The following is a 12,649-nucleotide window of genomic DNA, read 5'->3' as shown; positions in this document are numbered from 1 at the left end:
CACCTAACTTGTACACTTGGCGAATGGGTAAAAAGATTCTTCTACCTTGCCCGATTTAGGTTTTCTTGTGGATGTGATAATCACTCCCAAAAGTGTGATGAAAACATAATAGTTTGTCACATAAACTGCAACAAACGAATGCAACAGTTTCACAGTCGCACAGTTTTCCCTGCGTTCTTTCAAAACGTATGTTTTTAACGTTGTCAATTTTTTCCTTGTGTAGACCGTTAAATCCTAAATATGTCCAAGCAAATCTGAACATGTCCTGGAATTTTGGAGAGCGAAGTTGATTATGTGTGAATGCCTGAACTTTGATAATTGTCTGAAAATAAAAAATTAAACTTTTCACTCGAGGGTAGACTTTAATCAAGAACCTCTCGCTCCGTAGCTGCTCACGCTAACAACGGAACCACGGAGCTCCTGAGCTCACATTCTCCTTGATGTTGCCTATCTTGCGCATGGACTACCCAGTTTGTATATTTTGCATATTTTTTTCATAGTTCCACACAACTTCTTCCTGTTTTCTCGATTGATCTGTGTGCAGTTTTTCAAGGCCTATCCACTGTGCCAACTTACAACTAAATCTGAGGGGGGTGCGATGGGGAGGTTCCCTTGTGAGCAGCGTTTTGACGTGCTCTAGTTGGCACCCACACGTTGTGAGCTACGAGCCCGTAGAGGATTACATCTGAAGCACTGGCAGTGGAAACAATGGAAAACGTTCAGTCTCATAATTCTAAGGTGAAGAGGTACCTAGGTCGCTTTGGTGATTGTAGATTCCTTCAGTTCAGTGGGTGTTTTGCAATATTAGGCTTATTTCACGGCGGTTCTTTGGATACAACAATCGGGGATGGCATGGTTTGCTCAGAATAAGGTTTCAGCCTATCGAAAGGTATGATTACATTACAGTTGCCAATTGTATTTCAAGGATGACTGGAGATGTCAAACACTCCTCATAAGCCTTTTTAATCACTAGGGGGTTCTGTAATAAGTTCAGTCACGAAGTCGATATGGGGTTAACATTGTTCCTTTACTTCCCCTCTGGACCTGTTTCGAGGTTACCTTAAAGTTACTTTGCTGCACGTTCCTCGGTATCAAGTCGATGGGACAAACTTTTCACTTCACCTAAATCGATACCCAGCAACAGCTTACCTAATTGAAAGGGAGAGCTCACTAGGTGCCTATACAGGGTGTTACAAAAAGGTACGGCCAAACTTTCAGGAAACATTCCTCACACACAAGTAAAGAACAGATGTTACGTGGACATGTGTCCGGAAACGCTTAATTTCCATGTTAGAGCTCACTTCACTTTCGTCAGCATGTACTGTACTTCCTCGATTCACCGCCAGTTGGCCCAATTGAAGGAAGGTAATGTTGACTTCGGTGCTTGTGTCGACATGCGACCCATTGCTCTACAGTACTAACATCAAGCACATCAGTACGTAGCATCAACAGGTTAGTGTTCATCACGAACGTGGTTTTGCAGTCAGTGCAATGTTTACAAATGCGGAGTTGGCAGATGTCCATTTGATGTATGGATTAGCACGGGGCAATAGCCGTGGCACGGTACGTTTGTATCGAGACAAATTTCCAGAACGAAGGTGTCCCGACAGGAAGACGTTCGAAGCAACTGATCAGCGTCTTAGGGAGCACGGAATATTCCAGCCTATGACACGCGACTGGGGAAGACCTAGAACGACGACGACACCTGCAATGGACGAGGCAATTCTTCGTGCAGTTGACGATAACCCTAATGTCAGCGTCAGAGAAGTTGCTGCTGTACAAGGTAACGTTGACCACGCCACTGTATGGAGAGTGCTACGGGAGAACCAGTTGTTTCCGTGCCATGTACAGCGTGTGCAGGCACTATCAGCAGCTGATTGGCCTCCACGGGTACACTTCTGCGAATGGTTCATCCAACAATGTGTCAATCCTCATTTCAGTGCAAATGTTCTCTTTACGGATGAGGCTTCATTCCAACGTGATCAAATTGTAAATTTTCACAATCAACATGTGTGGGCTGACGAGAATCCGCACGCAATTGTGCAATCACGTCATCAACACAGATTTTCTGTGAACGTTTGCGCAGGCATTGTTGGTGGTGTCTTGATTGGGCACCATGTTCTTCCACCTACGCTCAATGGAGCACATTATCATGATTTCATACGGGATACTCTACCTGTGCTGCTAGAACATGTGCCTTTACAAGTACGACACAACATGTGGTTCATGCACGATGGAGCTCCTGCACATTTCAGTCGAAGTGTTCGTACGCTTCTCAACAACAGATTCGGTGACCGATGGATTGGTAGAGGCGGACCAATTCCATGGCCTCCACGCTCTCCTGACCTCAACCCTCTTGACTTTCATTAATGGGGGAATTTGAAAGCTCTTGTCTACGCAACCCCTGTACCAAATGTAGAGACTCTTCGTGCTCGTAATGTGGACGGCTGTGATACAATACGCCATTCTCCAGGGTTGCATGAGCGCATCAGGGATTCCATGCGACGGAGGGTGGATGCATGTATCCTCGCTAACGGAGGACATTTTGAACATTTCCTGTGACAAAGTGTTTGAAGTCACGCTGGTACGTTCTGTTGCTGTGTGTTACCATTCCATGATTAATGTGAGTTGAAGAAAAGTAATAAAATGAGCTCTAACATGGAAAGTAAGCGTTTCCGGACACATGTCCACATAACATATTTTCTTTCTTTGTGGGTGAGGAATGTTTCCTGAAAGTTTGGCCGTACCTTTTTGTAACACCCTGTATACTACCTTTTAACTGGTGAGTCCGCCAAAGTATCAGGAACGCTCGTGTCCTGATCTGGGAAGATAGAGAAGATCCCAGGTCCTTCTATCTCCGACAAAGGCAGGCTAAGATGTTGAGCTCTGCGACTGGTGATTACGAGAACGCAACCAGGTCAGCTGTTCACACTCTGCGAAGCTTGCTTAACGAATTCGTTGTGTAACACAGGACTGATCCATAAAAGCTCTTGGTAACACGTTGTTGTACTAGCAATAACATTTCTTTCATCATGTAATGAAGGTGACGTGATTGTGCCGAGCTGCTCTGCTCTAGGTCTCCCATCTGGCTCGTCAGAGGCGCCGATGTTGTGTTTTGCCCTGACCCACTCTCGGTGGTGAAATGCTAATCTTTGCGCCCGTCTCTTGTCGACTCCATCGTAATGTAAGTAAGATAGCTTCGCTCAAGGGACTTTGGAAATTCCAACCATTTGCTGCGCAGAATAAGGTTGGCATGCAACAATATTATGTGATTCACAAAGGCCTTTGTTATGGGTTTCGGCATCATATCAACAACCTATACTAAAAATCCAGAGACAGTAAAATGATTAATAAGTGATGGAATCTACTTATTGTCCTGATGTATCAGTGGGATTGGTCCTATAATACTCAAAGCTACAATGCTGACTGGCCTAGAAGCTTTCGCAAAAAGTAAGCAACTGAATTCATGGTCACGTCTGCTGTGTTCACTGTGCACCTGGAAGGTAAGCAGGTATGTAATTCTCAATGCAATGCTGACGAGTCTTCCATCAGCAGCACATAGCAGTTCGCTCATTAGTGCATGTTTTCCACTGTGGCAACTTTGACTATTGTTGCTTGTTTAGTTCTCTGTGGTCATCAATACCCTGACAGACGTGAATGGTGTCATAGCATAGGGCAATAATATGGTACTGAAGCACCCTGGTAATTGTTTCTCAAGGAGAGTCTTTCAATGTGGAATATCATCTTCTGATACGAAATCTGTGAGAGAGGTATACTACTGACACCCTGCAGTCTGTCTCTGAGTTTCTTTCAGCTACCCCAACTGCCCCATCTGCTGGCGATACACAGATTTTTCTGCTTAACACGTCTGCATTTTGATGAAGCTTCCGTGGTTTATGATACTGTGAAACTTTTACCATACAGGTAGCATTTGAAATAACTGACTCCAGCCACGCCCGGGTTCCCGGGTTCGATTCCCGGCGGGGTCAGGGATTTTCTCTGCCTCGTGATGGCTGGGTGTTGTGTGCTGTCCTTAGGTTAGTTAGGTATAAGTAGTTCTAAGTTCTAGGGGATTGATGACCATAGATGTTAAGTCCCATAGTGCTCAGAGCCATTTTTGAACTGACTCCAGACACCAAGAGCAACAATTCCTCCTCTGTTGTACTACACTTCCGTCCTGTTCGGTTGGTGAGAAGCAGAACTGATTGGTTTCTCTTTAGTATTTTGATCCTGACTTACAACATGTCCCGTAGCAAAATAGGATGCATCAAACAACAGTGTAAAAAGTTTCTCATTACCAGCTATATCAGCAAGGGAGAACTCGTTAAAATATCTCTGACTTGTTGTACAGATGCCTTGAATTCTTCAATCCACTCAAAAGTTACCCCTTCTTTCCACAATTTTGTCATTGATTTGGTTGCTATGGCATAATACTTGACAAAACAATGATGACAATTCATAAGATCCCCACTAACGAGTAAGTGCAGAAAAATTGCTTATTGATTCTGTAAGTCAAAGGTCTGATTTTATGCCAGAAAAAATGACAATACGATCCAGGCATTCAACCTATTTTTTTACCAAAGTCAATTTCTTCAATTCTTCATTTGTGTGGCCATGTTTTCCATAGCTGCTTTACAATTCCTGAGTGTCTTATCATTCTGTCGTTACAACTATAAGAAAATGGGTGTTTTTATCACCAGGTGCGTTTCGCTTTATTAAGGTAAAGCATCATCAGTAGTCTGTAATTAAAGAAATTAACAATTTGATTTGTTTTTAAGGCCATAAACAGTTCGTTAACAATTTATTGGTTTTTACTTACAGTGATTTCTGCCGGGGTTCTCGCCTACATCAATAAATGCCGTCTGTTAGCGCGTCTTTCTTCGTTAGACTCTGATACTTGTAGACAGATTTTTCGTTGCTGTGCAGACTACGCATTTCTTATGTTTTACACAGCACACGTTTTCGTACTCCACTGTGTACTGTTTATTTTTATACTTTATAGGGTCTAATGCGTTTGTAGTGTTGCCAGAATAACACTGCCACTAGTTTGTCTTTGACCAATACATTTTTTAAGTTAATTATGTGTGTGTTGTTATATCTATTGTACGAAACAATTGAAAGCATCAGATTTAGTAACCAGTGTAAACGTAATGACCTTATGCAAAAATAAATAAACATAAAGATCAAAAACAATTGGAAAGCAGCAAAGTTACCACACATGCTGCTAAAAGTGGCTGGTTGAAACACGAAATTAAGCCATGTATGAAAAAACGGACACTAAATTCTGAATTAATCGAAATAAATCTTCAGACAGCACAAACATTAAATAATCCTCTTATTTTCGCTCCCACATGGAAAACAGTCGAGTGCTGCACATGCAGAGCAATAAGCAAAGAGCAACTAAGGCATAATAAGAAAACTGCAAATGTCAAATTGTGCGACAGTTACCTTCAGAGCAGCTCCCACATATTGGCAGAACAAATGCAGTAGTAGCTCACCCATAACAACCAACACTCTCACACGCACCATTTCTATCCAAGGGTGGTCACTCCTAAAGATATAACACTAAATGAAAACAAACAACAGGTTTTAGAAAACGGTTTAAAACACGATGTTGACTCACCACCAAATGGACAACAAATAGAAGTTCTCAATGATAGAATCTGAATATATATGCTCACTACAGAGAAAAAAAAAAGACAACAGAAATGTAAATTCAGGGGTAACTAGGAAATTAATAAAAGAAGAAATTAAAAACAACCCAACACAGATTAAAAAGGAAAAGAATAAATTCAAAATTAGTTGTGATGAAACAAAACTTAAAAATCTCGAGAAAAAACTGCAAGCAGTAAACATCATATAAGAAAATCTAACAAAGGCAATAGTGTTGTCCTCATGAAAACAAAGAATACATAGAAAAAACAGAAGAATTCATCAACCAAAACAACAGGAAAAAGTTAAAATCAAACCCAACTAACACTCTCAAAAAGGTGGAGTATACATTTAGAGACAGGAAGAAACAGAACTAACACAAAGAAGAAAAAAATAAATCCTCAAGCCTCCAGTATGAGATGTCAAACAATGGTCTGTAAAGAAAATTACAATGGTCTGTAAAGAAAATTACCCTGTCTGTCCAACAGTAAACTTCAGAGCATCTCCCACATACCTACTGGCAGAACAAATGCAATCGTAGCTCACCCAATACTATAAACTTGAAAATGATAGAAAAATAAGAAATACCTCTCAGCTAGTAGAGCACATAAGAGACATTAAAAACTATGGCGCAGCAAGATTGCTCTCCTTTGATGTAGGAACTATTACAGTCTCCTTCCTGTTAATGCAACCATAAGACTAATTGAAGAAAACGTGAAATTACACAGCCAGCTACCTCATGAACAGACAGATGAAACAATAAAATTGTTACAATTAATAACACAACACAGTTATTTTGAATTTAATCAAAAATATTATATACAAGAACAAGGATTACCCATGGTTTCACCTATTTCAGGAACATTAGTCAACATTTTCATGAATCATATAGAAAAATTAATATTTGGAAACATAATAACAAAGAAAAGTTACATCAGCATCTGCTGGTACATGTACGTGTATGACGTAATATGTACGGTAAGTGAACCTAAAAATAGAACAGCAACTATATAAAGACATAAATACTGTCCAGTGGCCGTGCGGTTAAAAGCGCTGCAGTCTGGAACCGCAAGATCGCTACGGTCGCAGGTTCGAATCCTGCCTCGGGCATGGATGTTTGTGATGTCCTTAGGTTAGTTAGGTTTAACTAGTTCTAAGTTCTAGGGCACTAATGACCTCAGCAGTTGAGTCCCATAGTGCTCAGAGCCATTTGAACCATTTTTTTGAAAGAGAACAAGAAAACATTTTCCACTTCCTAGACATAACCGTAAGAAAAGAAAATCACAAACGCACGTCTGACGTATACAGAAAACGCACAAGTGACTGTTAAATGCAGCCTCAAAGCAGCCACAGAATCAGAAACAGGGTGCAGTCAGATACATATTAAACAGATTGAACAGGACTTCCCCTAAATGCTTATGATTACCAAATAGAGCTGGTTATTATAAGACAAACAGCATTAAAATGGACACAAAGAAACAATGGTATACAGAACAAACATAAAAATAAAGACACAGATAATGAAAAACCTACGCAAAGCACACCAACACATATATCCTGCAGTACCACAAAAAAGGCATACAATGACCTACAACAACAAATTTACACTTAAAATAGGAAACATATTCAAAAAAATCAAGCCATAAACATTGCTTACAAAGCAAAAAACTCATTGGAAAGGCATATCCCAAAACTGAAATCAAAACCAGAGAGATGCCAAAAATCTGGCTGCAAAGATTGTGAGAAAATAGACATTGGAATGACTGGCAGGAAATTCAACATAAGATATGAAGAACGTAAAAGAGCACTGAAATATGGTACAGACCACTCAAAATTTGTAGATCGTCTAAAAAAGGGATACCACAGACCAAGCAATATTTAAGAAGATATGAATATCACGAGTCAGTAACGACAGACACCTCCTTCAAGATAATTTCCACATACACAAATCATTAACGCGAAATAAACAGTTGGCACATGACCAAATAGATACTGGAAACTAGATACTACGTAAAATAATCAAAAAATCACATAAAAAAGAAATGAGCCTTTTGCATCCTTTATCCTCGCTCACCAAACCTCCCTTCCCCCCCCCCCCCCCCCCCAATTTCAGTTCATTTCCTGCTCCTCGTCTTTTCCGGCACAACTCTTGCTCCATCACACTACAATGCACTTATATGCACTCATCTTTGCTTATCCCTCCCCCATCTAATCAAAACAGAAACAAAGAAAAAAGAAAGGCACTCCATCACTATTCCTTCATTACTCCTACACAGCATATAAATACACAGCAACATAATTAAATGGAATAACACATATATAATTAACTGAAAAAATGTATAGGTCAAAGAAAAACTATTGGTAATACTATATTGGCAACACCACAAAACAAAATACACACTATAAAGTTTAAACAACAAACAGTGGTGCTCGAAAACGTGTGTGCTGTGTAAAACATAAGAAATGTATAGTTCTGCAGAACAGCGACAAATATGTATAGAAGTATCACTGTCTAATGAAGAAAGACACGAAAGACATGCTTGCAGGAGGCATTTCCTGATATAGACGAGAAACCCAGCAGAAATTACCGTAAGTAAAAACCAATAAATTGTTAATGAACTGTTTTCGATCTTAAAAACAAATCAAATTGAAAATATCTTCATTTACGGACCACTGATGATACTTTAATAAAGCGAAATGTGTCTGCTGATAATTAATACGCCGTTTCTTCAAATTCAAACGCAAATATACCCCTTGCAATCATTACAACACCCTAAAACCCTCCTTAGCAAGTCGGCATGTTGTTCCACTGTTTTCGAAACTGTAGTAACATCATCAAAATAAACCAAACACACAGCACATTTCAGCCCTCTCAATAAGTAGTGTGCGAATCGGTGATATGTATGTGGCAGGCACATTTCTTAAACCAAAAGCCACCCTAAGAAATTCATATAATCCGGATGGAAATACAAACACAGTTTTCAGCTTGTCTTGGGATGCAATGAAAATCTTATGATAGCCTCATTTCATACCCAGGGTAGTAAAATATTTGCAGTTCTGCAACCTGTCCGAGGTCTCATCTATACAAGGCACGGCATAGATATCAGGTGTTGTGAATCTGTTTGCTGCTCACATAGTAACACACAAGCGATAGAATTTCTCACCATTAACTAATGTCTTAGACGTAATTACAAAAGGAAGGTTGTATGATTTCAGCATCAAGCTATTGCTGAATACTCTCCTCCACAACTACCTGCAAGTCACATGGGAGTCTATTGTGGTATTGGTCTGGCATTCTCAGTCAAAAGCTCATGGTACAATAAGTCAATGGCTGGCAAATATTTGCTCTCCTCGAACAACCACACAAATTCCTCCTGTGGTGGATACAAAATGCTTGGATCTAGTTCTGGCAAAAGTAACTTCTAAATGGTGGCGTGATTGTATGTATTTTTCTAATGGCATTGATTTCTGTTTTGTACTCTTCTAAAATTGCTTTCCTGGCATCACAGGCAACTCATCATTAGCTATCTTTTGTATACTGCACACTATTGTTCCATGTGGTATTACAAAATCTTTCACTCCAGAATTATCTGCACAAATTGGGCAGCCGCCTCTTTTCGTGTTTGTCAGCAACTTCATTCTGGGCGAGTGGTTCAACCATAAAAATAGTCAATGTGGCACAGGGGTGTTGGCTTTTAACATCAAGATCCGATGTTTAGTAAGAACTCGAGAAATAGGTCTCCTTTCTCAGATTTCTCACGTGTGTTGTGCCTGCACTGCCAAAACAGAAATTTTTCCAGTCTATGACAGTTAGTCAGTCACACTCTGATACTGCCTCAGAAAATCGTTCCTCAGGATGACTATAAAATCCTGCCATTATTCCCTCAAACTTTCTATCCCAGACTCGCGTGTTCTCCCATCGACTACTAATTTGAGATGTCACGTTCCCACAGATGTAATTATTTCAGCCGCCAAATCACTAATCAGACAGCAAGGCAGCTTTAGCACCCACTTATCACCAGCTGGTAAGTATGCTAAACTCACTTGAGTACCTAAACCTATCATAATTCTCATTTTCTTCCTAGCGTCTTTCCCAACACAATCAAGCTTACACCTCATTCAATCCACAGAAATTTGTAGGAAGCACTGTTATGCGTTCTTGTTCTTCCCTTGACTTTTGATGACTGATCGCTAAAGTATCCAAAAATGCATCCCAGACAGAGTAAATGCGAGCACTTCACTCTCTCTCCCACGAATTTCTTCTGCAAGCTGGATTGAAGCCAATCATGGGTCAACTACCATACACGGGCCACCTGTTGCCCACCTGCGATTTAGAGGATCAAGAGGGTGCAGGAAAATGCGAGTTGCTAGTTTGGGAGCCAGTTGCAAAGAGAACAAGCCTGTCTGCTCCCATCCACTGAGGTCACATGTGATATGAGAACTCTGTTTGGCCAGAAACATTTGCTGGTACTGAGCAACCAAGTGGCCTCCCAGATGACAACCACTCTTGAGGTGAAAAGAAAATCCTTCGAGTAAAAGAAAAAAAAATATAATAAACTATTTCCGATTCCCTTCAGACAGGCGGCACTTGGACACAGTATTCTGTGTTCTGTAGACTGTTCATTTATGTGAAAGGTCCCGTAATTTCTAGTCACTTTTACTAGGATGGCAATGTCGTCAGCGAATCCTATCATTAATATCCATTCACTCTGAATTTTAATCGCATTCCTTAACGTTCGTCGTACTTATCGCCACTTCTTTTCGTTGTACAGGCTTTTCAGCCTTATTAATCCAAGTACTTCCCAGTCAGTCTTCCATTTTTATTTTACCGTCTTGGTTCTTGTACATATAATAATATCCGCCGTTCCCTGTTTTCCTGAGAATTTCAAGCTTATTCCACCATTTTACGTAGTTGGAATAAGAGAGCATCTTTATAATTTTTATATTATGTCTCGCTGGGGTTGACGACATTTGTATGCAAAATATAAAAATTTTGGCCCTAGAGACAAGTACTCGTAATATTGGATCCTATATATCTCCACATCAAGATGTGCAAGAATTCAAAGATGTGGAGAAAAGCAAAGATATTGACACTGTTACAGCCAGGGAAGGACTCAGGAATCCCAAAGAACTATCGCCCGACGTCACTCTTACGGCTCCTGATAGACTGTATGAACGAATCTTGCTGAACCACACAGGAGACATCGTGGACCCAAAGCTCACACTCCGACAGAATGATTTCAGATAAAGTCTTGCATGACTCAAATCTTATTCCTTACTGAAGATGAGGGGTAAGAAAATAAAGAAATGGACTAGACTTTGTTAGCCTAATCTCTGCATACGACACAGTGAACCATGGGTCGCTCATGTCTAAACGTATGACAAACTGAAGGACTGGCAGCTTGTAAAAATCGCTGAATCCCTGCTGCAAAAAAATGTTCTATGTCACGCTGGATAACAGAAAGACCCTACGGCAGTGACAGAAAAATTACCTCGCCCAGGGTAGCATCCTGGTAGCCCTCCTATTCAAACTGTACACGAATGACCACCCAACACCAGATCACACGATCCACTACCAGTATGCTGACGATCTGGCCATGGATGATCCGGTCACGAACACGTACAGAAGTTTTAGCATTCTTGAAAAAACTTTAGCAGACATTCTTTAAATGAAATTCATTGATTTGAGCTTCCTATGGACCTGTAAGAATTAATTCCTGCAGGAGTCTCACGAATAAAGAACTCAAATAGTCTCCAAACGACTTCCTTCCACTACAGAAGATACCTGGCGGCGAGAACTTAAGATGGAAGATATGGCGGAGCCAGAACCGCATGAGAACTGGCATAGCACATCAATGAAAGAGAACCTGGTCAAGTGGGGAATATGAGGACAGGTGTGATTGTGGCGAATATCAGAACTCGGAACGTCTTCTGACCTGTCCTAACTGTTCTAGTAATTGTACCCTCTATGTGTTTTGGTAGGAAAGTAAGGCAACTCTGGAGGTAACCCAATTTTAGGCTGCAAAACTTTGACGAGAAGAAAAAACTAAAATAAAATATTGACTGCAGTGTCAGAACTACGTCTGTCGTGCCTTTACCATTCTAGTAGTAACAACAATGCTGTCTTAAAGATCCTTAGTTTTCTGTTCCGTTCTCCTGTGTATTATTATTGTGTGCATTATTCTTGGATCTACCGGCTGCTAATCTGATTTTACAATAGTAATTGCACGGATAATATTCTTCCGAATGTTCGATGGTAAGTCTCCAGTCGCATAGTTCTAGACACTAGGATTGTGTAACTAAGTTATGGTCTAATAGTTACTAAGAGATGTAAGATGTCGTCCACAGCGGGACTATGGTGACAGTCATTGAACCGTTCTGTCCACAGCGCTGTTTCAGCAAGTGTTCCTCGAAAGTGGTTCGGCGCTGGCTCCATGGTCGGTGGAGGACGATCCCCTGTCGAGAGCGGCAGTCATAGCCAACTCCGTTAAATGCACCGACGAGACTCTTCTGGCGGAATGCCTTCGAAACGCTACCATCCCTGCACTCATGATAGGATTCGTGCAGAGCGCGGTGAGTACCTGGTTATTTCCTGCTCTGTGTTGTAGTAGCGCATAAGAGTATAAGGATTACAACTGTACCTGTGGTGTCACCGCCAGACACCACACTTGCTAGGTGGTAGCCTTCAAATCGGCCGCGGTCCGTTAGTATACGTCGGACCCGCGTGTCGCCACTATCTGTGATTGCAGACCGAGCGCCGCCACACGGCAGGTGTAGAGAGACTCCCTAGCACTCGCCCCAGTTGTACAGCCGACTTTGCTAGCGATGGTTCACTGTCTGCATACGCTCTCATTTGCAGAGACGACAGTTTAGCATAGCCTTCAGCTACGTCATTTGCTACGACCTAGCAAGGCGCCATTACCAGTTACTATTCTGAACAAATAATATTGTGAATCATGTACCGTCAAGAGCGACGTTCATCATTAATGGAGTAAAG

General features: G+C 41.1%; 1 protein-coding gene across 1 annotated transcript in view; it reads left to right on the top strand.

Moving 5' to 3' along the window:
• The window catches only part of LOC126195357 (cholinesterase 2-like), a 255,797-nt gene that overhangs the window by 147,704 nt on the left and 95,444 nt on the right, over positions 1-12,649 (top strand). Inside the window, exon 6 of the mRNA XM_049933935.1 lies at positions 12,041-12,225. Coding sequence (XP_049789892.1) covers positions 12,041-12,225 — 185 coding nt within the window. The remainder of the gene's footprint in view (positions 1-12,040; positions 12,226-12,649) is intronic.

Source organism: Schistocerca nitens, chromosome 7 (genome assembly GCF_023898315.1).
Source record: "Schistocerca nitens isolate TAMUIC-IGC-003100 chromosome 7, iqSchNite1.1, whole genome shotgun sequence".
Classification (NCBI taxonomy): Eukaryota; Metazoa; Arthropoda; class Insecta; order Orthoptera; family Acrididae; genus Schistocerca; species Schistocerca nitens.
The sequence above is the reverse complement of the archived record's forward strand: the minus strand, read 5'-3'. Positions and strand labels throughout refer to the sequence as shown.